We start from the raw sequence: 27,466 nt of genomic DNA, 5'->3' as shown, positions 1-27,466 counted from the left end.
CATTTATAAGATATAATGTTTTCCTATATCTGACTGAATATATATATATACACACACATAAAAAAAAGACTTTTTGTTATTTTCTAAGCTTTAAATGAAAGTGGGTGTACATACATACATACATACATACATATATATATATATGTGGGTGTGTGTGTGTGTGTGTGTAAACAAATACTTCTCATTATTGTATATGCTTTAAAAAAAGAAAGTGGCAAATACACGGAAAATACTTCACATTAATAAATCAATGTAAGGTGAATGGTAATGTATAATTTCATTTAATTAATTCTCTAAATAACATTGCATATAATAATAGCTATATATATAGAGTGTGTGTGTGTGTGTGTGTGTGTGTGTGTATATATATATATGTATGTATGTATGTGTGTATGGAGTACAAGAGAGCAATGTGGAGTTCGTCCAATGAAGTTTTAGAGTTAGTGCAAACCATGACACTAATCACATTGGTTTAATTAAAATTCAAGTGCTTAATTAATTATGGGAGTGACCAATTGAGAAGACAATCTAGGTGTCACAATTTGATTAGTTGTCATAGAACTTAGATTTTGTCGAACACTAATAAAAGTAGTAAACTTTAGAACAAGGATTTTAATATTTGGGTAGGAATCGACAAAAGTAATGTGTATGTATATGTGTATGTACATATTTATATATATATATATGGTTAATGACTAGGAGATTCCTTCTAAGGGTTGGGGGAATATAAAAAAGTCAAACATTTTTTTTAAGCCAAAAAGTTAATTCAATTTTTTATTTCATTGTGAATATTTTAATAATAAATTCGTTTCAATATATAATGACTCGCTGAAACTAAACTCAAATTAATTATTACAATTCTATTAATACATTCGTGAATTAAACTCTTAATATAAATGAATTAAATATTGTATGTTAATTATTTTTAATTTATAATATATTCTGAATAAAATTTAAATACGTGAATTTTAAATAAAATATAAAAATTTTAATCATTAAATCACTATATAATATTAGTGATATATAAAATCTGACTCGGAGTTACGTCCACAATCATAACGGTGTTCCCTATTGGTCCATTTTAGTAATGGGTTTAATGTTAAAACAAAATGGTTCTCCATAAATATCTACTTTATTTATTTGAACCAAAAATAAAATATCTACTTGCAAACATCATTGCACTAGTAGTCAAAGACAAGCCAATTGCTGTCTTTTATTAATTAATTATATAAATCCTTAAATAATTAAAATTTAAAAATTTTGGGTATTATTATAATTAATTAACCAGTTGTTTATATGATTATTCCTAATATATATATATATATATATATATTCAAAAATGTCTTTTAATTTCAAAGCTAATATGCTGATTAATGTTTTTTCAGATTATAAAATTAACAGATTTATTTACTGAATTTATCTGCTAAATATCTAATATAATATTATTTCTAATAAACTTTTTATATTTCCAGCTGAAGAGAGTAATAAGCATCAAACTAAATATCTTCAAGAGCCTTACTCCAAGATTATAATATATATATATATATATACATATACATATATTCTAAAGTTATAAATCTTCTTTGACCTTGGGATGTTAGGGCTTTAATTATGGGTTAATAATAAAGTAATAATCAATAATTAAAGCCTTTAGAAGTAATAAAAAATAATAATTTATTAATGTCTCGATAATTAAATTTAATAAAATTTTAACGAGTTTATTATGTTTTTATATACGAAAAATATATGTAATAATTAAATTTTTTAAACTAAAGTAGTCACAATAGGTTTAAAAATTCAAAGTAATTTTTTATTCGTTTAAAAGAAAATGAAGGTTAAAGTGCTACCGAACGATAACTTCTATTTTAAATGTCGAAAAAAGAAAAAACGAGATTCTATCTATCATATACACACAAAAAAAATTGAAAACAAAATGAGCTAAAAAAGTAATATCTGAACAAAATTAAAAACTTTCACCATTTAACTGCTGCAGACAGTCTTGTTTCTCCCAATTCTGTTGTTTGCTTCATAAGCACACTTATTATTCTGCATATGTTCTTCCTTGAGAGCCAAGAATTTTGCTGCTATATCATCATAATCTGGCAACTTAGGATGGACATGACTCGGGTTTCGAGAGGAACATGAGCTCGATCTCGTGAACATCTCTGACCGATCTCTCTTAGACCTTTCTTGTGGCATTGTCATGTTTCTCAGGTAACCAGAAACTCTTTTTCTTGTCGGAGAATCATATTTCTCCTCAGCCATGCTCTTCTGTTGACTTGGATATATAAATGTAGTATAGACACTAGCATTATTGTCACAGCTTCTTCTCCTTGGTTTTAGGGGAGTATTAGCCCTTTCGATCTCCGAAAATGATCTGTGGTACTGGGAACAGCAGCGAGTTTTCTCACACGGGTTTTTCTCTTTCAGAGACAATGATTCAAATTCATCCTTGTTGGAACCAATGATGAAACAGTAACAAGGATGGTCCAAGCTGCATGATCTCAGTTGATCTATCTGAATTTCACTTCCTAATTCTCTCAAGCAACGTAGCTTCTGTCTTGTCGGCGAATGATATGATCTCTCACTTTGAGTCTTCTTTGGATGCCTTCTGGGATAATGAGAAGATCTATGCTTATGATTTGGGGAAGTCTTGAACTGAGTGTCATAGTAAATTTCTGATCCAATGTCATTGATGTCCGGATTCTTTTGAGACGCTAATCTCCTCCTCGGTCTTTTTCCTCTCTTCTTGGAGCCTTGTGAGTCTGATTTTTCACTTGATGATTCGTACTGGCTGAGGGAAATTTCGTCTTTTCCTTCCAGAGTTTTTTCTCTCACGGGCACGCTATGTGATTTAAACTTGAAGAGTCGTTGATCCTGACAATATGCATCTTTTATCATCGAAGACTTGAGCTCGTCTATGTCATCGAGATAAACTACTTCTTCTACAAGAAACTGAGGTAAACTTTCAGAAGAAGATGCTGCTGCTGCTGCTACTACTCCATCTTCATTTGGTTGAACTGCAGCCATAGAAATCCTGCCAGTCTGCTGATTTCCTTCGGTATCTGGACTACGAATCCTGGATTTACTTACGGAATCTACTTGGCGAAAATTCTCTACTTTCTTTCCTTTCTCGTGAATTTGTGAGTCCAGTTTATCTGGTGAAGATTGTTGAGCTGTGGAAGAATCAATACAAGTAGGGATAACATCATTATGTTGGTGAATTTGAGGGAGAGCTATTGCAGTCGAAAAGTTCTTCATAGTCCCGGATGAATCAATGTCAACAGCTTTTCTTTCCATCTCTTTGGCATTTGATTCTTGAATTTGGTGCCCTTCAAATTTTTCAAAACATGGTTGGGTGTCTCTCTCCAGCACTCGCTCTCTGCTGTTTCGGTTTGCCTGTACATATGCATAAAGCATGCAAGAATTAATATTTTTAAATGATTAAATGTGACTAATTATCTCGAAAGTTTAAACTGATTAAAAAATCACCTGTTGTTGCAGCGCAGAAGGGAACTCGAGTGCCAAAATCTCTGGTTTAACGCAGGAATCTCGAGCTACATCCTCTAACAATCTGAGCTTCACATCAGCATGAACTGAATTGATGCAAAGTCTCTCTTTTATCTGTAATTAAAACATTGAAATGATAAAATCGGATTAGCATGATGAACCTATTCTGACCTAAGAACTCCACTTTGAATTAAACGATCCCGAAATTGACAAACCTCTCGGTTCACAAGATTCCCAGGCAGCAATTCAAGTGCTGCTGCTGCAAATCTCTGACCATACCTCTCTCCAAATAGCTTTCGTATCACACAAAGCTCTGGCAAATCACCACATCTTGCAGACGCAAATATGAGACTTGAAATTGCTTCGTTGATATCATTAGGACAGTCCCTGAAAGTTTGAAGATCAGGAGACATATCGTGTAAAATGACACAAAATACAAACTCGAAAATTAAGGAAGAAATGGATCACATACTTGTGTTTTTTGATATAAGGCATGTTATTAATGATGAATTCACAGAAATGATCTAATAATTCGTAGAATGCAATCATGTTCTCGTCTTGAACGAGTTGTTCGACCTGAAAAGTTAGAAAATTCATTAGAAAAACACAAAAAATCAACTATTTCGAATTAGATTTCACTCTAATCATCTAAAAACTTGAAAGAGAAAAATTTAAAATCTATTTTACATAATAACACTCATTCACATATAAGTATCTTATCGTATAGGTCTATACTAACTTGTATTGGAAATAATTAATAATGACAGAGAATTACCAAGATTTGATCAAGACTAGAATAACTAATAGCTAAAACTTTCGAAATAATTTAGTACTTTCATAATTTTATTTCGTTACGAGTACAACAAAATCGATAACTTCAATCTTTTCTATCTTAATAACACAGTTTCCAAACTAAGAAACAATTTCACAAACAAAATCCAATCTTGTTTTTGCTGCTAAATTAACAACAACAAAGTTGGTTTATGCAAGTAAAAGTGGAAATTATTGAAATTTAAAACAGAACAAAACAGAGTAAAACGAAAAGGACAAATCTTGAATTAGAAACCATGAGAAAGATAGAATTTTTATTTTTCTGAGAGCTTGAAGTTTACCCTGTTAAAGGCAGTTTCTTCATTGCCAACTTTGATGAGCGAAGCCAAGTCCTCACGTAATTGCCTCACAATTGTTAATCTTTTGTTCTTCAGAAGCTTGAGGCGGCATTGAACCTGCTTGATCAGCCTCTTGCTGCAACCAGTTAAGCCCATAAGCAAATTTTTTGAAGTAAGAAATACATATGTCTCACACATAAATATACTAAACATAACACAATCTATTAACGAAGAACGACTCGAACCCACGAGGAGGGAAGTAACAAGGTCCAGAATTTGGAATGAAAGTTACCATTTTTATTGAGACAAGAGAGAAAAAAAAAAAAGAAAAAAACTCAACTTTGTAATAACGAAGTTAGAACTTGAAAAGGAAAAAGAAAAACAAAATAAAACTCAAATTGTTGGAAGAAAGTTACCATTTTGAAGCTTTTCGCCAGCCGAAGAAGATGTCAAACATGTCTGGTACAAAATTTTGCAGATAAAGCTGGTGATCAGGGTGGTTTTTGCATGGTTTTTTGGGATGTGGGTATTGCGTATTAGCTGAAGACGAAGATGAAGAAAGTGGTGAAGAAGACAGTTGGGTTTGTAGTGGTGTTGTTGCAGGTGGGTGTGGTATTTAGGAGAGAGTGGGTTTGACAAAGAAGAATATCAGCAGAGTGTTCTAGCTCCTCTCTACGAATTAACCGCTCTCCACTACTTCACCTCTACGTACACACGTGTCAAAATATTTTCCATTTTTATTTTATATATATATACACCAAGTTAAATATACATATTTAAAAAAACTGTTTTTCCATTGTTCATTTTAAATCTGGCGATTGGAGGAATAACATTACAATGAAATTTTAACCTAGTATAATTTAATCTAATAATTATTATATCGTGTAAGTTCAGAGTTGAATTATATTTATATATATATATATATATATTTAAAATTTTTAGAGAAAGAAAAGGAGATAAGGGAGAATAAGAAGACACATCAGAAAGTGCTTTTTTTTTTATAAACACACTGAAAAGTGAATAGAGATGTGAAAAGGAATCTCAATAATATAATAATATTTAGTAGTAGAAATATCATAACATATATATCACATTCTTGACTTCATTTTGAAGTTTCAATTTTTCTTTTTTTTTTGGGGTAAGATTCTGTTCTGGGTTTAATTCTATTATATACATATATATAAATATTAAAAAAATTATAATTATAATATAAATCTTAACGAAACTACAGAATCGAACTCTAAATGTAAGAAAAACACTTAAAATTGTTGATTGTTACAGTTTTGAAGAATATTAGGTTAAGCTTATTTGTTATTTACAGTATTATATTACCAACTTTTTTTTTTTTTTGGTTGACAATATGGAATATATTTTCACCCTTTGCACTATTGTATTGTTGTTCTTATATATACGTATACGTGTATTTGTTATTTTAGAGTTTGGTTCAAGATTTTTACAAGGATACAAGTGATTTAATCAATTAAGTAGCACGGCTTGATTCGAAATTCTTATCAGTTCGGCTGAACCGGCCATGTTAAGCTGTACAAAACCATGTTGACATGTCGGAATCAACATATCAGCTTCAACAAATAAAATGACTGCGCGGTTGGTAGCACCTGCAACACCCAACTCAAGGGACTAGGGCTATCCAACCCACCACTCTATATATGCGTATGTATATATAATATTATATAAGTTAATATGATGGGTTAGGGATGGTGACCAACTTGTGTTGGCAAGACATGCAAAATTTTCAGAGGTGTGGTGGGGCCTTTGCTTAAGCATTGAGTAAAGTTGTTTTAAGGCGATAATGACGATGACGATGACGATGACGATGACAATGGCCACAAAAGGTAGCTTTCTCTGTCACCTTCACTCTAAATTTCATAATTTACATCGTTTTCATACATTATATTTAAACATAATGTGCAATCATTACTTACACCCTAACCCAGCCATTCACTTCCTTGTTTAGAAGAATTTCTCACGCAAACACAAACACCCATATAGTAAATATATATAATATGTATTGGGTATAGGAGAACCGGTGATACCTAATTGAAAGTTCGGAGCTTTGCTTCTAGAGTTGTTTGAGAGTGAAAAGATGGGAACAAGCACGCAAGGTGCTTGTTGTTATGCCTATGAAAGTTGAGAATTGTTGATATCTAATTGAAGTCCTAAAACACGCATACATGTTAATATGTATTATATGTGTTGGGTATAGAAGAACTGGTGATTCCTAATTGAAAGTTCAGAGCTTTCCTTTTAGAATTTTTTGGGAGAGTGAAAAGATGGGAACAAGCACATAAGATGTTTTTTGTTTTGCCTATGAAAGTTGAGAATTGTTGATATCTAATTCAAGTCTCCCTAATTGAAAGTTTCAGAGCTTTCCTTCTAGAATTGTTTTAGAGTGAAAAGATGGGAACAAGCACGCAAGGTGCTTGTTGTTATGCCTATGAAAGTTGAGAATTGTTGATATTTAATTGAAGTCCTAAAACACGCATATATGTAAATATATATTATATGTGTTGGGTATAGAAGAACTGGTGATTCCTAATTGAAAGTTCAGAGCTTTCCTTTTAGAATTTTTTGAGTGAGTGAAAAGATGGGAACAAGCACATAAGATGTTTGTTGTTTTGCCTATGAAAGTTGAGAGTTGTTGATATCTAATTCGAGTCTTAAAACACGCATATATGTTAACATATATAATATGTATCGGGTATAGAAGAATTGTTGATATCTAATTGAAAGTTCAGAGCTTTCCTTTCAGAATTGTTTGAGTGGGAAAAGATGGGAACAGGCACATAAGCTACTTGTTGTTTTGCCTTTGAAAGTTGAGAATTGTTGATATCTGATTCAAGTCTTAAAACACGCATATATGTAAATATATATAATGTGTACTGTGTATGGAAGAATTGTTGATATCTAATTGAAAGTTCAGAGCTTTCCTTTCAGAATTGTTTGAGTTGGAAAAGATGGGAACAGACACATAAGATGCTTGTTGTTATGCCCATGAAAGTTGAGAATTGTTGATATCTATTGGAGTCATAAAAGACTAATGCTTTGTGAAACCCAACTTTTTAGAACCAACCATAATATGAAAATAAATTTATGTATGTATATGTGTGTGTGTGTGTATATATGGGGGGTTTCTTTAGTTCTAATGGCAACCCAAAGGCTATCTTTAAGATCAAGTCCAAGTCAACTAAGGTTTTGGTATAAATTGATAGTTTTTCTTTGTTGTTTGTAGGATTTTTTACTCGGTTATTGGACTCTTACAAGTCCGATTCCAAGCTCAAAGGTTTCTTGAATCTCAAGCCCAAGCCTGCTAGAGTTTAGCATAGATGGATAAATTTTCTTTGTTCTTTGAAGTAAATATGTCCTGATGTTAATTTTCTCCATCTCAATTTCTGATATCTACTTTTGGCTATGTGGGCAGTAGGATTTTCAGCTCTAACATTCACAAGAAATTCAGTTGAAAGGCTAAAATCCTTTGCACATCAAAAGCATTGATCACCCTGAAATTCTCAAGCCTATACGAAGATATCTCGAGACTATGGATAACCTAGAATAATGTTAAGAAAAGGAGAAATGAGAAGATATAACCAGGACAATATGCAGATGAGAAATGAATGTGGGACAAGCAAAACTTTTAGTGATCTGCCCAAGTTATGATCATGGTATCGGTAAACATCCTGCTTCCACAAAGAAGAGGCTTAAGGTTCGTTAGGTCTTTACCGAGGATTTCATATCTTGGTCTTTCTTTGTTGGTATCTTGAGAACAGTTCCTTGGTAGGCATAATCCATTAGTTCATTCGTCATAGCAAGACAAAGGATGAGGAGGAGGAAAAGATTTAGTTATCCTTCTTTGACATCAAGCAAGATGGAAAGAGGGGAATTTTTTTCTGCAACGAATCTATTGGAATTCAGATTGAATTGTTTTTCATCGATTTAAGCTTGATAATATTACCATAATATCACTGTTTAATTGTATGAATCTGATCAACAGAAACTTCAGGGTTAGACAGCAATGTGGATACAAGTAGGTCAAAAGTTAATAATCATGAAGATACAGAGAAAGTTAATAATCAACGATAATTCTTGATTGGTGATGGAGAAGAAACTGCACAAATTGCTGATGTTCTGCAACTGCAAGATGAGCTCAACGACCCAATTCGCATTAGGGACACTAATGAAACGACAGCGTTTTTGAACTTAACGACAACTTTTGCCGGCGGTTCTGATCGCCCAAAATTCTCCAGTGAAGATAACTTGTATGAACTCAGAAAGATTTGTCTTTGCTTTGCTCGGCGGCGCCTGTAACTAAACGAAGCCGCTATGCTAGTAGGCTGCTGCTCCTCCTCCTCATTTCTTCTCCTCGAAAATGTCCGCCGCCGGCGTTGATCCAACGGCTCATACCCATCAAACCGCCGGCTGAGAGTGGAGGTGGTGCTTCTTACCAGAGTGTTCATTTTTCTTGTTCTTCTCTACTGTTAACAATTTCACAGTGAAGAGATGAATATGAGAAAGTGGAAATCTGAATTTTATATAAATTGAAACTAAAAATTTATCATGTTTTATTAATGCTAATTTTTAATTATTTTAAAATTTTTAAATATTAATTGCTTTCTTTTTTATTTTTTATTTTTTATTTTCATTCTTGGCGGGCGCCTATAGACGATAGTATGCGTACAGAAAAGTCAACGGAGAACGACCATGAGTATTAATTCTCTGTGGACGAGCAACACTCGGATCAGGATCAGTGCAGGACGGATGAAGATACACGTGGCAGACACAGTGTCCAGATTGAATCGGACGGTCAGTAAGATTTTTCTGAATAGCTTACAACGTATACATGTGTAAGTGTCATACACTATATGTATCTTAATCAAGAAACTGCAGCAGGCGGTCTTAGGTTTCCTATATTGACATTTGACCAGATTTTCCTAATTAATCATATCTTCCATGCAAGTTCGCATCATATTATAAAAGTAAATAATTAATTTTTTTAATAAGAAATTATAATTTTAAATTTGACTGTAATTTTTTTAACATATTCTTATAAAAAATGGACGGTAATTTTTATTAAAAAAAAATTTAATTATAAATTTATATGTAAATTTTTTACTTAAAAAGAGGAGAACAAATACAAATTTGTGTCCAAGATATCATAGAATTGTCTAATATGGGTTAAATTATTGTATTGATAGAAAGTAGAAATGTAGTAGGTAGAACTAATACTAACCAATAAAATTATTTAATATGATTTAATTTCTGTAATGTAATCTAAAAAACTTCATATACTTTTGTTAGATTACATTACACCAACTACGATTATTATATATACTATATATATATATATATATATTGTTCTCTCATATTTGTTAAGCATGCAAATAATCCAAGTAAAGAGAATTATTCAAAGCGGGTTCAATGGACATCGATATTGTTAGCACTAACTTTTTTAACAAGGACAAAGTCAAAATATAGTATTGAAAAAGTAGATACAACTCTCGAATTCTATAACGATGAAGTTAATGGAGCGAGTAATAGTTATCCCACATCTATTAAAACATATGTTATATGTATTTAATTGGGTGAAAATTTTGAATTAGATCGTACATATTTTAAAATCTGTTGACATCTATTATACAATATTACTGTTACTTATTTAATCTAAAAAGAAAATTGATATAATATGTAAACTATCTGAATTATATTATCTTAAAGGAGAAAGTTGACAAAAAATAAATAAAAGATAAATAAAATAATTATTTACAAATATATTTGTTTTTTTTTTTAAGAAATGATCAATTATATGGTTTTTGTATAATAGTTATGGGTATTTTGAATATTAATTATATATTATAAATTGTGAAACAAATAAAAAAAATTAATAAATTAGATACTCAAAAAGATTAAAATATATAACAATTTATAAAATGAAAAATTGCTTATATGATTTAAAAAATTAATTATTTTTATATAATAACATAGCAAATTTTGGTGAAAATATTAAATGAAATTTAAATTGTCGTCTGATATTTTCTCAAATTAGTATACCATTAATCAATATCTAACTTCGAAGATTAATGTACAACGTATAAATAGTAATTCAAAAGTTGACCCATCAGAAATCATGGTTCTGATCTATATTTTTCAACATATATGATACAAACAACCATGTGGGTCACCATATAATTTTCACCACAAGTTCTAAAGGTTAATGGGGAAAGTAGAGTACAAGTGATGAATATGTAGCTTCAAAAATTGATCTACAACATACAAATAGCATATTAGTAATTAAAATAGTACTGCTGTCGTTTGACATATAGTGTACTATAAGGCTAATAAAGTTGATTTCTGGGTCTGTAAGAATTTGTATACAAGGACTAGACATAAATATATGGATAGATACAATAGCATACAATGCTTGTGAGAGTGGTCCATCAAAGAACAAATGAGACATTAATGGCAGTCACAGCATTAGACCCCTCTCCCCATTTCCTTAACACTTTGAAAAAATTTAAAAAAAAACCTCCACAGAAAAGCATTTAATGATGTATGTATTGGCGGCAAAGTTTCAAGTCAGAATTCACGAAAAAGGAAGGATTTTTAATTCAGAAATTTCTTCAAACACCTTCAATGGAAACTACTAAAGGTTGAGTCTTGTGACTTGTTGAAGACACCATGTACATCACCTTTTTATTCATGTGAATTCTCTTGTATCACACTCTTGTCTGTGATTTGCTTCAATACACATTTCCCACCCTATTTAAATATTCATCCGACCTCTGCCCCTTGCTTCTCAAGTTTCACCTCATTTACCCACTTCATTGTTTGACAAGAGAGAAAATTAAGATACAACGTACACCCACATTGAGAAAATCAAAAGCTTGAAATAAAAGCCAGAAAAAGTAGTGAAAGCTATGAAGGGTTTTGTTTGTATTGCTGCAATTCTCACTGTTCTTCTCCTTGTTCCTGCTATCTCATCTGCCAGACACATAAGCCGGCCAAGAACACGTATGGTTTTCCTCCTCCCTCTACTTAACTTCAAAGTTGCATTTATTTCAATTTTCATTCAAAACCCACTTAATTTGTAGCTCTAATTAGACTAAATATGCATGCTTTTGAGTTACCCTCATCCTTACAAGATGGTAACTCGAATTCGTATATATGATAAATGTTAATGTGACTTAATTACGAAAATATTTTACTTATATTCTGCTGAATATTTTATGTATATCCTATAAAATATTCTAATAGAAAATGCTAGTACTTTTTTCATATAAGAATCTATAACTTTACTTGTGATATATTCTCATTTTTATCATACTAGAAAGTTTTTTCTCGATGTTGTCCATGGATGTATCCACCTTATGTCTTTTCTTATTTTACTATTTACTTCATATGATGTGCATATTGTTATTGTATATGTTTTTTTTTTGTATGAACTAACAAGCAAATCATCAAACAGATCATAGGCATCACCATTCTCATGGACAGGGAAGAACAAGAGAAGGGACAGTGGCTACAGCAGAGCCAAATTACTACTACAGGGAAAGAAGGATACCTCCAACGAAGAGAAAGGGTCCGGACACGCTTCAAATCGCCGGCTCAAGCTTGCCGGACTGCTCGCACGCGTGCGGCTCATGCTCGCCGTGCAGACTCGTCATGGTGAGCTTCGTGTGCGCGTCGCTGGAAGAGGCCGAGACTTGTCCCATGGCTTACAAATGCATGTGTAATAACAAGTCTTACCCGGTTCCATGATGATCTTTTGTTTAAAAACGGTGTAGTTTTGTATCATAGAGTAGATTATCTTTTTGGGTTTTTTTGTGGATTTAATCCAATTTTATAGTTAATTGACCTTTGTAAGTTAAGAAATGGATTCCTATTATGTAATGAAGAGAGTTCTTTTCTACTTTATTTTATTTGTATTAACACTTTTCTTTATATCAATCTATATATATATATATGTATATATAATTTTATATTATATGGTAATGAAAAAGAACCCTTAAAAGCAAATTCAAAATATCAAGTTGTTTTAATCTTATATTATATGTATTTATGGTTAGAAATTCTTTTATAATAAGATTTAATGGTAAGTGAAAATATGGTTAATCCAAATTCCATTAAAAGCTAGGGAGCTTTTTGGGCTTCAAACCATATGAACAATTGAGGAAAAAGGTCACAGCCCAAAAAAGAGCCGACCCGATTTCCAAAAGCAGGAGAGCAGCAGCGAGAGCTACGGTTGAGGCAAAGTTTTTGGAGGAAGTGACTGGTTTCCATGGCACCTGAACAGGGAAACAATGAAAACCCCAAAGACTTCTTCTACTCTCCACCTCCCTGTCAACTCAAATTTTGTCTCTTTGCATTATCCAATCTGGAAAAAAAAAAAGGAAAATGCTATTTTTTTCCCTTCTTCTTCTTCTTCTTCTTCTTCTTCTTTTCTTTCTGTTCTTTCTTTTCTTCTTCTTCTTCTTCTTCTTATTCTTCTTCTTCTTCCTCCTCATCTTCTTCTTCTCTTCCTCCTTCAGTCCTCCTGGCCCCACCATTTTCGCCAAGTGGGACCTACCAGCACCCTCTGCCACAGCCACAATGCCCGCTTATTCCCAGATGCTATAGGAGGTGCGTTATGATTGCCATTCAGCCTTTTTTAAGTTTCTGTAGAACTATCAATTTTATCTTGCTTAGTCGTGTTTTGCTTTTATGCGGAACACCTACCAATATCCTTTTTCTGTTTCTTCCAAATTTTCAATTTGCTTTGCGCTGCCGGCTTTTTGAAGCATTTTGTTAATTTGTGAGGAACAGAAAAAATTTTCTACAGTGTAAAGTTATGCAAAAAGAAATCCCTTTGATTGCGCTGTTAATCTTTTCCTATTCAAAATGCCGTCTGGGTATCTCTGTATATATGCCATTATATAATTTCTTGAATTATTTCCATCTCTCTCTACAGAGAGAAAGGTGGGAGGGGGGGGGGTGGAATGATTACTAGTTGAATAATGAGAAGAGGGCATGAGTTATATGCCATAATTTCTCACCCATTTTGGTTAATCTCTTTTGAGCCTTTTGCTTTTGGTTAGAAAAGAGTGAAAAAAATCTCATTTTTAATTTTTGGTCTCCCTCATGAGATTAAGGAAACGTAGACAATGCTTTCCTTCTTGCTCTTCTCTTCACAGAGTAAAAACACCTCTCTTCTACTTCTCTCTTTACAGAGATCAGTGGAGATTAATGTTGTTAACTCTGAGAGGCTTTTAACATATATGTCACTTTTTTCATTTATGTGAATTGCTGATGTGTTTAAGTGTGATACCTTAATCAAACTCGCTGCTTGTAATTCTCTTTCGTTTTTCCTGCATTTATACTCAAAAACATCTCTCGTATACACAAACCCACATATGCATATAGGTGGTCTGAACATGTGTGTATGTAGGTTTGTGTTTGTGCATAGAGCTAGCTGCTGGTAAATCTGGTATAAATCACTTTTTAGTCTGCTAGAGTACTTTTCTAGCACGTAATCCACGAACTATCTGTGATCAAAATGTGTATGTCTTTCATTATTGCTTGCTTATAAGCCTGAATTACCAGTGAGAGTGTATATGTTGTTTGGTATCAAGTGGCTTTTGTTGTGCAATTACTCTCTTTTAAATTGTGCTTTGAAAATGTAGGTTGATGAGGATGAAGTTTACTGGAGACAAAGGAAGAGCGATGAAGAGCTGGAATGGTCACATAGTTCCACTCACGTAATATCCCAATTGGCTCAATGTTTTAGTAAGTGTGTTCACTGTGTCTTTCTGTTTGGAATCAATCAATTATCACTATATTCCTTTCCCAGCTTAATGTTGATGTACAATCATTTACAATATCTCTAACTCTGTAACTATCATGAACTATCTTGATATCTGCACTTTGTAATTGTGTACTCCTTGAAGTTGCTGGGATGCCACTGGACCAACAATTCATTGACATCTTAAAATGAAGGGAGATGTTTTAAATATTATTATTATTTGTTAAGACAAGGCTAAATAGATTTAGGTAAGTTATGAAGTTCCTTTAGTCTTTTATGAGTAGTTCCTCAATGAGTAGCGTCAAGTCTCCAACGATAAGATGAAGATAGTATAGGTTTCTCCCCTTCCTTTTGAAGAACAAGAACTAGTGACTTTAATAGATCATGATGTCTTTTGTAGTTGAACATGAATAGATTATTTGGCGAAACTCGTAAGCTTTCCCTTTAGTTGTTCCGAGAGTATCACTCATACTCATTATGAACAGATGAAGCTCGTACATGTTTTCATTGAAAAGTTTGCTTGTTTGTTCATTTTCTATTAAAGTGGCTTGCTTTGATCATCTTAGATCATGCACACGCTTTCACTTTGCTCCTGTCTTCTGTCACAATAAAATCTTTTCATTAATGGATGTTTGCTTATCTTTATCAGTTTCTGGTGGTTGTAGCTAATGCTATGGTTGGACCGCGAGCATGGATAGGAGCACTTTTTAACCGCAATAGTAGACGAGAAAAGTTTCATGACTACAATTTGAGTCCTCTTCAGGTAAAACAGGAAATGTCAACTCAGTAGGCCTTTTTTTTTATTTTGGTAATTTTTCCAACTGCATGCATATCACTCATTAATATGGCCTGGGTGTATAGTACAAACTCATAGTTTCTTTTTTACTTATTTACCAGGAGCAAAGACTTCTAAGGCTTCAAGAACGATTACATATGCCTTTTGACGAGACTCGCCCTGGTCATCAGGTACTTTCTTGATCCTTACCATATCTGTAATTTCTTCCATTACTACAAAAGCGTCTAGAGAGTTATGTAATATGAATCTAATCTCCTTGATAGTTCTTCAATAACATGTTTTTATTACCAAGCCTTTGTCTAGCTGTGCTTTCTTCTGCAAAATCTCTTGGAAGTTGGTTAGTTTTTCAGTCATATATAATGTTTGACCAAAACAAAGGCAAAACCATTTCTCCTTCTCAATTCTAAATCTTAGTATTAGTTTTCATGGAAAAGTTATTGACTACATATTTCCAGAAGCCCATATCTTAAACTTTTTCTTTTTTGTCCTGTGCCTTTTCTTTTTCTCCTTTTCTTTTTCCAAAGGAGATCAACATTTTATAATTTTGACCGTGGTTCCTTACAATATATTTTTCATTGTCAGGAAGCACTTAGAACGTTGTGGTGTGCTGCCTTTCCAGATGTTGCCTTGAAAGGCATGATCTCTGAACAGTGGAAAGACATGGGATGGCAAGGTCCTAATCCATCAACTGACTTTAGGTACATGTCTTTTGATATTAAGGCTAGTCCGGGTTATACTTTATCTGGGTCCTTTGCATCCTTAACAAAAAAATAACATATATATGGTGATTTGGGAGGACTAGAAGAAAGTTCATGCGTATATTAAAATAATCATTCACTGAAATTATCCTTCTGAATCCTGACAGTTGGAGAAATATATCACATGGATATTATATGGAATTGAATAAACTACATAAAAAGATTACTTACAGTGTGTTTTATGTTGCAATTGCAATTGAGATGAGTTATCTGGGAGGTTTATGTTATTAGGTTACCATGATATAGTTTGAGTCAGTCTTCCAATAGAATCACCATTTGTTTCTGGTTTCATTCTCGTACTTATAATATAAAATTGCAATGTAGAATTTATGTTAATTGCACCTTTTGCTGGATTTGAAAACTCAAACTATTGTATAACTGCACGTCTCTCCTTAGGGGCTGTGGTTTTATTTCTCTCGAGAACTTGCTGTATTATTCGAGGACTTATCCGGTATGTATTAAGTTCTGTTGCTTGACGCTCTCAAGAAATTGCATCCTTGATTTCTTTTTGTGTCTTATTTCATTGGCTTCAATCTTTCTTGCGTAGCTTCTTTTCAGCTTTTCTAATTTCTAAATTTAAGCTGAAAATAATTTATGCATGTTACTGATTTTGCAAAAATTCAAAATGAAGGCATCTTTTCGTAGGTTATTGTTGAAGCAAGATGGCAAGCGGGCAACTTGGGAATATCCATTTGCTGTTGCTGGCATTAACGTATCATTTATGTTGATTCGTATGTTGGATTTACACTCAGGTCTGTGAATAACTTTAATGATCTAGTTCTACACCACTAAGCCATATAATGTTTCATATTCTTGCTCGTTTTTGTAGTTACAACACCTTGAATTTTAAGAAAAACGAACAGATGCTTTAACTGGAATTAACAACTCTGTATCTTTTGCAGCGAAACCAAAATGTCTTCCGGGAATCAATTTTGTTAAACTATTAGGAGGTAATAGAGGGTACTGTTTCTTATTTCAAAAAAAAAAAAAAGAGGGAAATGTTTCTAAGTATGTTATAGTACTGTAATTGAGTTTCCACTTTGCCCTTTCGGGTAATCATGAATTGGTTGTTCCTTTGGCAGAAGATGAAGAAGCCTTCGATGTGTTGTACTGTATAGCTTTTGAACTAATGGATGCTCAGTGGCTTGCTATGCATGCTTCATACATGGAGTTCAATGTACCTCTTCTCTCTCTCTCTCTCTCTCCCCCATAATATAAAGAGAAAAACAGATTTTTTCTTATTCTTTCATTATTATCTAATTCAAGCAAGTATGTTCTATTTCGGGTTACATTCCTTTTTTATGCACAAATGCTAATGAAGGGTTTATTGGCAATCATGAATCGAGGGTGATTTATAGGAAGTCAGCTCGAGTAAAGGTTTTTGTTTTCGTGTTTTGGCTGTTGGAAAAAAGTGTACTTGCATTCAACTTCATGTGCCTTTTGCTAATTATCCCATTTCTTTTTTCTTCAGGAGGTTTTACAGGCAACACGGACACAACTGGAGAGGGAACTTTCCTTGGAAGATGTTCATCGGATAAAAGATTTACCAGCGTACAACCTTTTGTATCAGTAGCTCTGTCATCAACCCGAACCCCTTTTAAAAGCCTAAAAAGTTTTCCAGAAAATTCCACATTGGAGAAAAGAGTAGTTTAGGCTTGTTGCAGGCTGTAAGATTTACGATTTTACAGCAAACGAACCCTGCAGCCAGAGAAGCTGACAGTTACCCTCACTTGATGATGAACCCTATAAAAATTTTTTGTGACTGATGCCAAAGTTTTAGCTTCAGATTAATCAAACGTCTTGCTTCTCTAAGGTTCCGAAAGTTCTTAGGTGTCCCACGTGCGCAGACCCGGGAATGAGATGCGCAAAGTACAAGTTTAATGTTCCTCCGGATGGGGCAATTTTTTCTGTCTGCTAAGATTGATGTTGCAGGATTCACTTCTAGTGGGTGTTGTGTGGATCATATTCTCATGCTGGAAGGGTTGTGTATATGTGGGAATTAGAGGAGATGCTACATAGCCATTTTGTTGCAGGATAGTTACTGGTTAGCTAATCTCTGTACTGTTTGGTGAGTGGGAAAATTTTAAGCCATTTTCTCATGTTAATTTTCTGGGGTTTAGGTGAAAGTATTGAATTCCAGTACATGATGATTAGGTGACTGACAATACACATATCAATATATATGGAAAGCTTGAAGTTGCAAGTTAATATAACTTGTATATCTTCATGCATTTTTAGATTTCTTTGGAAAAGTTTCCATTAGTTACTGATTACTTAACCATTGATGGTGTTCCATTACCGAAGATTTTGTTTATAGTTTACCTAATTTCGTTTACGATGTTTCGCTCGCAAATTTTGTCTATATTTTTAAGTAAAATAAATATTTCGATAATATTTTTTTTAATTAAAGTAATTATAATGAGATTAAAAAAAATTATTCTAATATTTTTTTATTATAAATTAAATTTTTCTATTTTTTAAATATTTATTTTTTTATTTATTAATTAAAATAGTTAAATTATATCTAAAAATAGTTCAAAATTTTAATTTAATTAATTAAAATATTAGTAAATTAATAATACTGTTAAACTTATTTTTTATTGTTATTAATTTAAGTAATTAGTAAAAATTATTTTTTTAAATGATTTAATTATTCTATTAGAAACACTAAAAATTAAATATTTGAAACAAATAGATAGTAATAAAAATATTCAATACAAACATGATGTGATTGATCAGAGTTGATCCTATCAGTGTACAAAGATAGGTTCGGTTGTATTGAATCGGATCAGTAGTTGTGAAATCTCATCCGCACATCAAAAGCACCAACTTTGATTTGCCACGTGTCGTTTCAGCGGGCGTCGGTCCACAATGGGGTCGCCCGCATCGGATGTGATACGTTCGGGACCATCCGTAATGCTAATGCCATTATTAGAAAGATAAATATCTCAACGAGTTTTCGTAAGTAAAAGAGGGGCCTTCAGATCTGACTCGCTAAAGATTGGGATATAACGACACATGGATGCATGGTGTCAGCTCATTTCAACCCTTACCTGATACACGCCACGACTATCAAACCTGACGTACACATGTATATACACGCATACACCTCTATATATACACATGCTTGTCTCCTCCAACCTCTCTAACCTAGTCTATCCAAAGAAACCAAACCTTTCAAGATTCAAGAAAAAACCAAATGGGTTCAAAAGACACAGAGACCTCTCCAGACCTAATCCTGAAAGGCCACGCAGAAATCTTGCAGCACATGTTCAGTTTTGCAGACTCCATGGCTCTAAAATCAGCTGTGGAGCTCCACATTGCCGATATTATACACTCTCACAACTCTCCAATCACCTTAACCCAAATCGCCTCCGCCATTTCCTCCACTTCCCCAGATATTACCTACCTCGGCCGCATCATGAGATTCCTGGTCCGTCGCAACATCTTCACCGTCCATCCTCCATCAGACGGCGCTGGAGAAACCCGCTACGGCCTCTCCTACAAGTCCAGATGGATTCTACATGGAACCCAGAAAACCCTAGTGCCATTACTGCTAATGGAGAATCATCCTCAGGCCATGGCCCCATGGCATTGCTTTAGCCAGTGCGTGAAAGAAGGTGGGGTGGCGTTTGAGAAGGCTCATGGGGTTGAGATTTGGGAGTTTGCTTCGAGAAATCCTGAGTTTAATAAGCTCTTTAACGATGGAATGGCTTGTACGGCTGCGATTCATATTGAGTCGATCTTGCAGGGGTATAAAGATGGGTTCGGGAGCATTGGATCATTGGTGGACGTCGGAGGAGGGACTGGAGAAATGATTGGTCAGATTGTGAAATCCCATCCGCACATCAAAGGGATCAACTTTGATCTGCCACATGTGGTTTCTACAGCGCCTGTTCATCATGGAGTGTCACATGTTGGAGGTGACATGTTCCAAGCCATTCCAAATGCTGACGCCATCATCATGAAGGTAGTTATTCTTAAGATTCCAATGATTTATCTTATAATATATCTAACTATACAGACACAAATATACGTTCATTTATGCAGTGGGTTTTACACGACTGGGGCGATGAAGATTGTGTGAAAATTTTGAAAAACTGTCGAAAATCGGTACCACCCAAAACGGGAAAAGTGATTATTATCGATCTTGTTCTACGACCTGATCGAGATGACACACTGAACGATTTAGGGTTTGCGTTTGATTTGTTGATGATGGCTCATAGCTCCGGTGGAAAGGAAAGGACTGAGCTTGAATGGAAGCAAATATTAGAAGGAGGAGGCTTTCCCAAATTCAAAGTCATTACCTTACCAAGCACAATGTCTATCATTGAGGCCTATCATGATTAACATATATATAGATATATAAATTATGATTATATATATATATATATATATTGTGTGTGTGTGTTTTTTTTTAATGGTTAATTTTTCATTTGATGCATAATTGAACAAACTACACTTGTATTTTTATTTTGTTGATGGGTATAAAACTAAATTAAAATTATATTTATGTAATTTTACATCTAATTTTCTCTTGTGTGTGTGTGTGTGTATATGTGTGTGTATATATATATATGTTTGAGGACTAATAAAAAATATATGGGTAGATAAAATTCACACTACTACTTTTGCTTTTTTTTTTTTTTAGCTAAATTCACCAAGAAAATAGTTCTTTCATTTGTATAATTTTTGTAACATTAAAGTAATTGTTTTTACTTTATACACACACACACACACACACACACACACACACACACATATATATATATATATATGTATATGTCCAAAAAAATGTAGGTGGTGGAAATTCAAAAGGGCCTAATTTATTTGTTGGGTTTGGGCTTTGTGGGTCATTGACCCAAAGAGTGGCCTATATGTTTCTCTTCTTGAAGTGGCATGGGCTACCTTAATTTTAATTACCCATTAATTAATTGAAAGTTAAAGACATTAAAATATATATATATATATAGTCTTGGAAATGGATTTTTCATAAAATAATAATGGGTTTTTTTTTCCCAATTAAAGGGCCCATTTTTTTTTAGGGCACAGTCCAATCCTTAAACTACAATTTATGCTTATATATATATATATAGTCTTGTTTGAATATTTTAAAAAATAGTTCAAAAGAAAAGTTTTTACTAATTAATTAAATTAGTATATTAATAAATTAATAATAATATTAAGTATTCTTTTTATTATTAATTAAAATTATTTTTTAGAGTATTCAAATATATTGTGTTGGAAAAGCTTCAAAGTGAGTGAAGGCTTTAGATGATGTGAAAGTGGATGATGATGAAGCATGTGAATTTGTTGAAGTGGCATACAACCAATATATGTAGAGGCCCACATTGACTTAATATACATACACCCAAGCATGATGGGTTAATTTGGATATTTGTTGGTTGTTGCATTTAATTTACATGTCTCAATTTATTTTACACCATGTATATTTTTTCAAGAACCATTTTGTCTAAGAGACTAGAAATGTGAAAAGGGTTTTTTTTTTCTTTTTTCTTTTCCTAAGGAGTTTTGGGTATAAAAAATCAAAGTGGAGAGCATATTGATTGCACTCAAAAACTAAGTCTCTAAGTCAATGCAATTAAGCCCCTTGTAAATCCATGCCTCCATGCACATGCTTGCTTTGGAAATTTATGGATACACACACACACATATATATATATATATATGTATTTGGTTTAATGGTTAATGGTTGTTGATTATTTTCATTCAAATTACTTTTTCTAATTTTATAGAAAATAAGTTACTTACATCATCATAAGTTTTTTGGGTAATTGATTGTCATGTTTCTTTCTAGCTCTTAGATGCATGATCTAAGTTATGGGACATTTGAAGATTGTAATACCCAATTATGTATTTACATATAAAGATATATATATATATATATATATATGCATAAAATCCATAAACCAATAAGATATGTGTTCATGCATGTTTAAGAGAGAGAGAGAGAGAGAGAGGATGAGATTTGTCTTCCATATGGTAGAATAAGGAGAGGGAAATATGTGCTTATAAAATAAATAAATAAATAAATAAAATAATAAAAGAAAAGAAAATACAAAATATAAAATAAATAAAAATGAATATTCACATATCCCAAAATGAATTACAATTCAAAATATCTAAAAGAAAGTAGAAGAACAAGAAATATATGATTATTTTGGTAATTGGACAAATCAAATTATCATTAAATCAAAGATTAATTACTAAATTAAATTATCTAATTGTTCTTTTTTTAAAAAAAAAAATTAATTAGAATTATCAAAAATACTAATTTTTTTTTTCTAAATTATTAATTAAATGTAGTTTATTAAGTAACTAAACACCCCCCCCACCTAAATTAACTAAGATTTAACTCAATGAGAGTTATGAATTTCTATCAAAGAGTCTAAAGACAAAGAATAGATAATGTTGGAAATTAGGGTTTTTTGGGTGCATAATGATGGATTTGAGTGGACCATTTGGCCTATCATTTTCAAATTGATAATTACTAAACCTAACAAACCTTTTTGTTCCATTCACACTCATCCCACATATATATTTACTTATATAATGTAAATAAATATACATATATATATATGTATATGCATATGTATATGTTTTAATCCACAACATCTACATATAGTCAAGTTTCAAGTAAGATTGTGACACATCATCCCCCCAAATTAACCTTCTTCTTTTGTTTGAGTTCACAAAGCTAAGCATGAAATAAGCGAAACATATATAGGAGCACACAACTCTACTTAAATTTATAATTTTTTTTGTAATAAAATAAACGTACTAATCATTCAGATAATTAAATTTTTAAAAAAACTTATACATTTATTAATTAAGTTATCTACGTGCATTAATCATAATATAATAAAATAATAACACGTACAGAAATACAGTTTAACTCAAACCCATAATTTTTTATAAAAAAAAAAAATATATAAACTGAAAGATTTAACATATGAAATAATAAAAATTAGTATAAATAATTATTACAATAATCAATTTGAAGACATTAATAACTTACTAAATACGAACAAAATAATATGAAGTTAAATGCTAATTTATTCAAATGGTAAAAAAATTAAATGGTGGAAACATTAAATTTTGGGGTAATTTTGTGAACTCTTCTTCACCTTACATGAAAAAGTTTGATGTGACTTAAAATCTTACACTCATGAAAAATTTTATAAAATTTATTTGACACACAAAAAAAAAAAGACAACTTGAAAAATTTAACCTAACTTGTTATTATCCACAAATTATCAATGCCAATTTTAGTGTTGAGAGTTGGGTGAGGCCAAATCCAAAGTAAACATCACATTGTCCAAATAGTGTTCTTTAAAATTTTATAAACACCAAAATTTATTAATTAAATAATTTCTTCCAAACATATACCTATAAGCTAAGCTATCAAACCATAATCCCAATGCTTAAACACCCCTCCAAAGCAATAATACACGCTTTGACCCTATAGTTATAATTTAATATAGAGATTCAAATGTTACGATATATTAAAATATTCTTTTAAAATTATAAATTAAATCATTCACTCTGAGTTTTTAATTTCGTATTATTATTATCATTATTATTTATGTTATATAGTAATCCTTATCCTTTTATCTCGCTTGTATAGAATGCCTAATTATTAAGATCATCATTGATCGATTAAAAAAAAATTCTAGAGTTGGGAACAAATAAAAACAAAGGTAGTGGCTACTTTTGCAAAGTGCTTCTCAAAATGCTCATGCCTCAGCTTTGCACTTCTTGGTCAAATGTGTGTTCCTAATCTTTCACATTTCCCCGTTGGAATATTGAGCACCATGGCTATAAAACTTTGTCATTCTAGATGTGGTCCTGTTTATATTTTCGTATTTTGGGTCCGTCTCGAGTAAAAGTAAACGTTATTATTGTATATTTTTGATACATTACGTTCATCACGTAAACTAAATTTTAAACGAATGAACCTGGTAAATATTTGAGTTGAGAGACATTGTACGTATCTTAGCACCATAAAATTTTCTTTTTTTGGGAATGTGCTACAATTTTTTGTTCCGTTTTATGGAAATTAATCTAATAAGAGGATAAGAACAAAAGGGGATTTTTGGGTATGTTGATTTTGTAGGGATTGGACCACAGTTTACAGCATAAAGGGGGGGGGGGGGAAAAAGAAGAAAGAAAGAAAAAGCAAAGAGAAAACCATCAAGCATTTTCCTCATGTGCGAAGGCTCTCCATTTATATATTGCCAAGAAAATGTGTCGCAGAATCCACATAAAGTTTGAATCTTTTTTCTTTTTTTTTTTTTTTCTTGGTTCTATCTCTCTCACCATCTCTTCACAAGAAAAAGAAAAAAAAAATCACATTAACTGTGTAAACAGCAGCGGAAAACGGGGAATCAAGACGACTCGACCTCCGAAGAAAACCACTCAGTATCAGTCAGCCCTAAAAGAAGCTTACACAGAAGCTCATCAACAAGAAAATCAACTAGAATCCTCAGTACTCATCATCATCACTCCCAAGCACAAACTTGTAAAAGAGGATCTATAGTGATAATCCCTTTCATTCGTCACAGGTTAAAAAGAGTATATATTAACAAAAGTAGTTGGTTTTTAGCCACGCCGAATCCCTGTGAAGTAGTTGAAATCGTGGTGCTGGACTTTTAGTTGCTTTAGCCACGAATCTGCAACACTCAAAAGTGACACCAGCTTCTCTTGGTCTCGACCATAATTACCCGAGACCCACACGTTGCCTTGCATCTTGTAAGTGGCCAAACCGAAAGGAGGAAGAGAGATGCCTTCCCCTTCCTTTCTCTTCATATCGGCACCTTCAACATCAGCTTCAAGGTCCATATCTGTGCCCACACACCCAAAAAAGCCTTGTAACTCTCCCACGCGTAGACACACACACACACAGACAAAGAATATGAATAAAGACGAACGTAGATCAAAATGAATAGGAACAAAAATTGAAAGAATACCTTGAAAAGAAGACGAAAGGGTGTGGTAAGTGAGGAAGCATGTGGACAAATCCTTAATGGTCCTCCCCATTGGAATATGATAAATCGGGTACCTGAATACACCATTAAGATAAAAAATTTTCATATTTAGTAATCTTTTAGTTTGATTTAAGGATGATTGCAATTTCTAACCAAAGTTTTAAAATTCTCAAACAGCACGATTATTGTGGAAAACCATGCTTTTCTTTCCCATATTTTCTTGTCTCATTATCAATTACTTGCCGTATGTGTGTGCTTTTCTACAGAAAAAACAGAGAGACAGAAATTAAGTGAGAGAAAAAGAGAGACCAGGCAACCGCCATCCAGCTAGCCGGAGAAAGATCTACGCTCCTCAATGACATCAAACCCGGATATCTTCGAGCTAACTCGTTAATCTGAAAGCAAAGCATGAATTTATTAGCCCTTATTCTACAAAAGCACTTGGAGAATTTACAGCACAAATAAATGGTCAAAGTCATTGCCAGAATCTAACACTCCATACTTTGAACAACACATCAAAATATTCTTGTAACAAACTGTAAAAGTTAAAAGAAGTAAGCAGGCACACTGGTGAAAGATTAGAAATTAATCAGTGAATAGAATGAAAGTATCAACCCGATTAATTTAGACGAAGAAATCCGAAAGAAGAGAAGTATAATCTACAGCTTCCAACACAGATTATAAAAATAAGTTTAGCAGAAACTATGCAGCTTAGTGTTCAAAAGTCAAAAAAGCTTCAATTTTATCTTTGAAAGATGCCCTACCATGAAAAGAGATATCCAATGATTCTAACCAATCTAGATACCCAATTTCCTTGCTCATCAATTCCACGGAATATCGAATAACAAAACAAACCGAACAATTCAAAGCAAAGGCCTAAAAAAGAAGAATAAACAAGTAAAAAAAATTACCTTATCCATGAGAGGAACTCTTCCATAAGGAGTTGATCTCTCAAAATACTGAAAATATAGGTAACCTAATCTATCATTGAGATGCCAAAGGCTATCTTGTTCGGATCCTCCTTCCTCTGACGAACATGCATCCCATCTCCACAACTTATCACTCTCGCTCTCATCACTACATGAATCACTAAAAGAATCCCTAATCTCCCCATGGCCGGATTCCAACTCTTCTCTGGAAAACTCAAAAAAGAAAACCAGCAATTTAAGAAGAAGAACATAAAAGATTCAAACTTTACCAAATTTCACTAAACCCATTGGGATATTGATACAATCAGCTCAATCAAATACCATTAGCAGTAGCAATATTACCTAATTTAAACACATGCGTTTTCGTTCTCAATCAATTTTGTATTCTAAAGTTTAAAACTTTGATCAATTCAAATCAAATTGCAGATGGGTTTTGTAATTTTCTAAACCCAGCAGCAGCAGCAGCAGCAGCAAAACCCAGAAAACAAACAACAGATCATATTCTCCTGCAGAAACAAAAAGGATTACCTCAAGCCATTCATGGAAGAATTACTGGTGAAAATCTGGATTGCAGAAAGATAAGGGACATAGTACTGAACTAAGGTCTCGGCGTTGTTTAGAACAACGGGGACACCAGCCCCATAAGCGCTCCATTCATCGTAGCAATTCCAGAGATCACTCAATGTGAAAAATTCAACCTTTTCTCTCTCCCATGGGTGCCATAAACGGTTTAAGTTCCTAATCTCGTTCTGAAATTTATATAATCAATGTAATTTTCCACCATTATTGAAGATTAAAGGGAAAAGATAGAAACAGAATTCGACCCAGAAAAAAGAAAAAAAAAAGATCAAACCTTGGGGAGGAGATGGGAGGGGACTAGTGGAGTTGTGCGATGGAGAAAGCAGTCCAGGTTCGATCGCGTTGACCCTTTGTCAAGAATCATGATTGACGGAACGAGATAGACAGAGAGAAGAGAGAGAAGAGAGAGAGAGAGAGAGAGAGAATTCTGGGTTCTGTTTCTCTCTACCCAAACAGGGAAAGTGGAGACACGAAAACAGAGGAGAGAAACAGAGGAGGAAAGAAGAAGAAGAAGAAGAAGAAGATTGAGAGAAATAGAAAATACAAAGAGAGAGAATCGGGATTTGATTGCCTTTTTTTGAGGCAGAGAGATAAAAAATCTATCTGCACAAGAATTCTATACTCTGACGTTTGGACACCTAAATTTAAGGAAACGAAAATAAAAAGTAAAAAAAAAAAAAAAGAAATTCTATTTCTGAAAAAACTCGGGTGTTATACAGAGAAAAAAATAACCCATATTTCGCATTGTTGCCCAAATTTCAGCACTTTGAAAAAACCCACCTCCGAGAATACACTTTCTCGGAAAATTTACAGTCAAAAGAAACAGAAAATGAAGTTTTTAATACTCAAAGACACAATAAATACTGAGGTTTTTGTTTTAACCTTTAAGAAAACTCAAGCCAACTCTGCTTTGATCAACATTGACGAAAACACCTCTCTCAATCTATGAACCCTTCAAGTTAAATCATTCACGAAATTACTGAAAAG

General features: G+C 32.9%; 5 protein-coding genes and 2 long non-coding RNA genes across 14 annotated transcripts; 4 read left to right on the top strand and 3 right to left on the bottom strand.

Annotated features, from left to right (window-relative positions):
* Positions 1 to 1,841: 1,841 nt before the first annotated feature.
* Positions 1,842 to 5,348, bottom strand: LOC110818026 (uncharacterized). Its single transcript, XM_022046768.2, has 6 exons — positions 5,036 to 5,348; positions 4,623 to 4,755; positions 3,983 to 4,086; positions 3,726 to 3,897; positions 3,493 to 3,624; positions 1,842 to 3,399 (listed from the first exon to the last, which is right to left on the bottom strand). The coding sequence occupies exons 1-6, from the start codon at positions 5,074 to 5,076 to the stop codon at positions 1,981 to 1,983; spliced, it is 2,001 nt and encodes a 666-aa protein (XP_021902460.2). The 5' UTR covers positions 5,077 to 5,348; the 3' UTR covers positions 1,842 to 1,980.
* A 668-nt stretch (positions 5,349 to 6,016) lies between these two features.
* On the top strand, positions 6,017 to 9,544 carry LOC110818020 (uncharacterized). The gene is made up of 3 exons (XR_002540291.2): positions 6,017 to 6,472; positions 8,059 to 9,065; positions 9,297 to 9,544. It is a non-coding gene; the product is annotated as an uncharacterized LOC110818020 (long non-coding RNA).
* A 1,371-nt stretch (positions 9,545 to 10,915) lies between these two features.
* On the bottom strand, positions 10,916 to 12,332 carry LOC110818053 (uncharacterized). Its single transcript, XR_002540300.1, has 2 exons — positions 12,193 to 12,332; positions 10,916 to 11,670 (listed from the first exon to the last, which is right to left on the bottom strand). It is a non-coding gene; the product is annotated as an uncharacterized LOC110818053 (long non-coding RNA).
* On the top strand, positions 11,501 to 12,545 carry LOC110818046 (uncharacterized). The gene is made up of 2 exons (XM_022046790.2): positions 11,501 to 11,642; positions 12,097 to 12,545. The coding sequence occupies exons 1-2, from the start codon at positions 11,549 to 11,551 to the stop codon at positions 12,387 to 12,389; spliced, it is 387 nt and encodes a 128-aa protein (XP_021902482.1). The 5' UTR covers positions 11,501 to 11,548; the 3' UTR covers positions 12,390 to 12,545.
* A 329-nt stretch (positions 12,546 to 12,874) lies between these two features.
* Positions 12,875 to 18,215, top strand: LOC110817998 (ELMO/CED-12 family protein). Of its 8 annotated transcripts, none has more exons than XM_022046722.2 (10): positions 12,875 to 13,250; positions 14,291 to 14,393; positions 15,059 to 15,172; positions 15,307 to 15,375; positions 15,788 to 15,903; positions 16,360 to 16,414; positions 16,595 to 16,715; positions 16,866 to 16,913; positions 17,046 to 17,140; positions 17,435 to 18,215. In XM_022046722.2, exons 3-10 carry the CDS (start codon positions 15,083 to 15,085, stop codon positions 17,534 to 17,536), a joined length of 696 nt encoding a protein of 231 aa, XP_021902414.1. In that variant the 5' UTR covers positions 12,875 to 13,250; positions 14,291 to 14,393; positions 15,059 to 15,082; the 3' UTR covers positions 17,537 to 18,215. The 8 variants fall into 8 exon arrangements, with proteins under 8 accessions (XP_021902414.1, XP_021902422.1, XP_088077335.1 ...); XM_022046730.2 differs by having other exon boundaries at positions 13,084 to 13,250; positions 15,075 to 15,172; XM_088221209.1 differs by lacking the exon at positions 12,875 to 13,250 and adding an exon at positions 13,585 to 13,802 and having other exon boundaries at positions 15,075 to 15,172; positions 17,049 to 17,140.
* Positions 18,216 to 19,090: 875 nt separating this feature from the next.
* On the top strand, positions 19,091 to 20,493 carry LOC110818036 (desmethylxanthohumol 6'-O-methyltransferase-like). Its single transcript, XM_022046779.2, has 2 exons — positions 19,091 to 19,933; positions 20,014 to 20,493. The coding sequence occupies exons 1-2, from the start codon at positions 19,163 to 19,165 to the stop codon at positions 20,311 to 20,313; spliced, it is 1,071 nt and encodes a 356-aa protein (XP_021902471.1). The 5' UTR covers positions 19,091 to 19,162; the 3' UTR covers positions 20,314 to 20,493.
* Positions 20,494 to 24,520: 4,027 nt separating this feature from the next.
* Positions 24,521 to 27,095, bottom strand: LOC110818060 (uncharacterized). Its single transcript, XM_022046809.2, has 6 exons — positions 26,754 to 27,095; positions 26,429 to 26,649; positions 25,883 to 26,105; positions 25,281 to 25,366; positions 24,954 to 25,045; positions 24,521 to 24,827 (listed from the first exon to the last, which is right to left on the bottom strand). The coding sequence occupies exons 1-6, from the start codon at positions 26,841 to 26,843 to the stop codon at positions 24,586 to 24,588; spliced, it is 954 nt and encodes a 317-aa protein (XP_021902501.1). The 5' UTR covers positions 26,844 to 27,095; the 3' UTR covers positions 24,521 to 24,585.
* Between the last annotated feature and the right edge of the window lie 371 nt (positions 27,096 to 27,466).

This window comes from Carica papaya, chromosome 5, assembly GCF_054855325.1.
Source record: "Carica papaya isolate Zhongbai chromosome 5, ASM5485532v1, whole genome shotgun sequence".
Taxonomy (NCBI): domain Eukaryota; kingdom Viridiplantae; phylum Streptophyta; class Magnoliopsida; order Brassicales; family Caricaceae; genus Carica; species Carica papaya.
The sequence above is the reverse complement of the archived record's forward strand: the minus strand, read 5'-3'. Positions and strand labels throughout refer to the sequence as shown.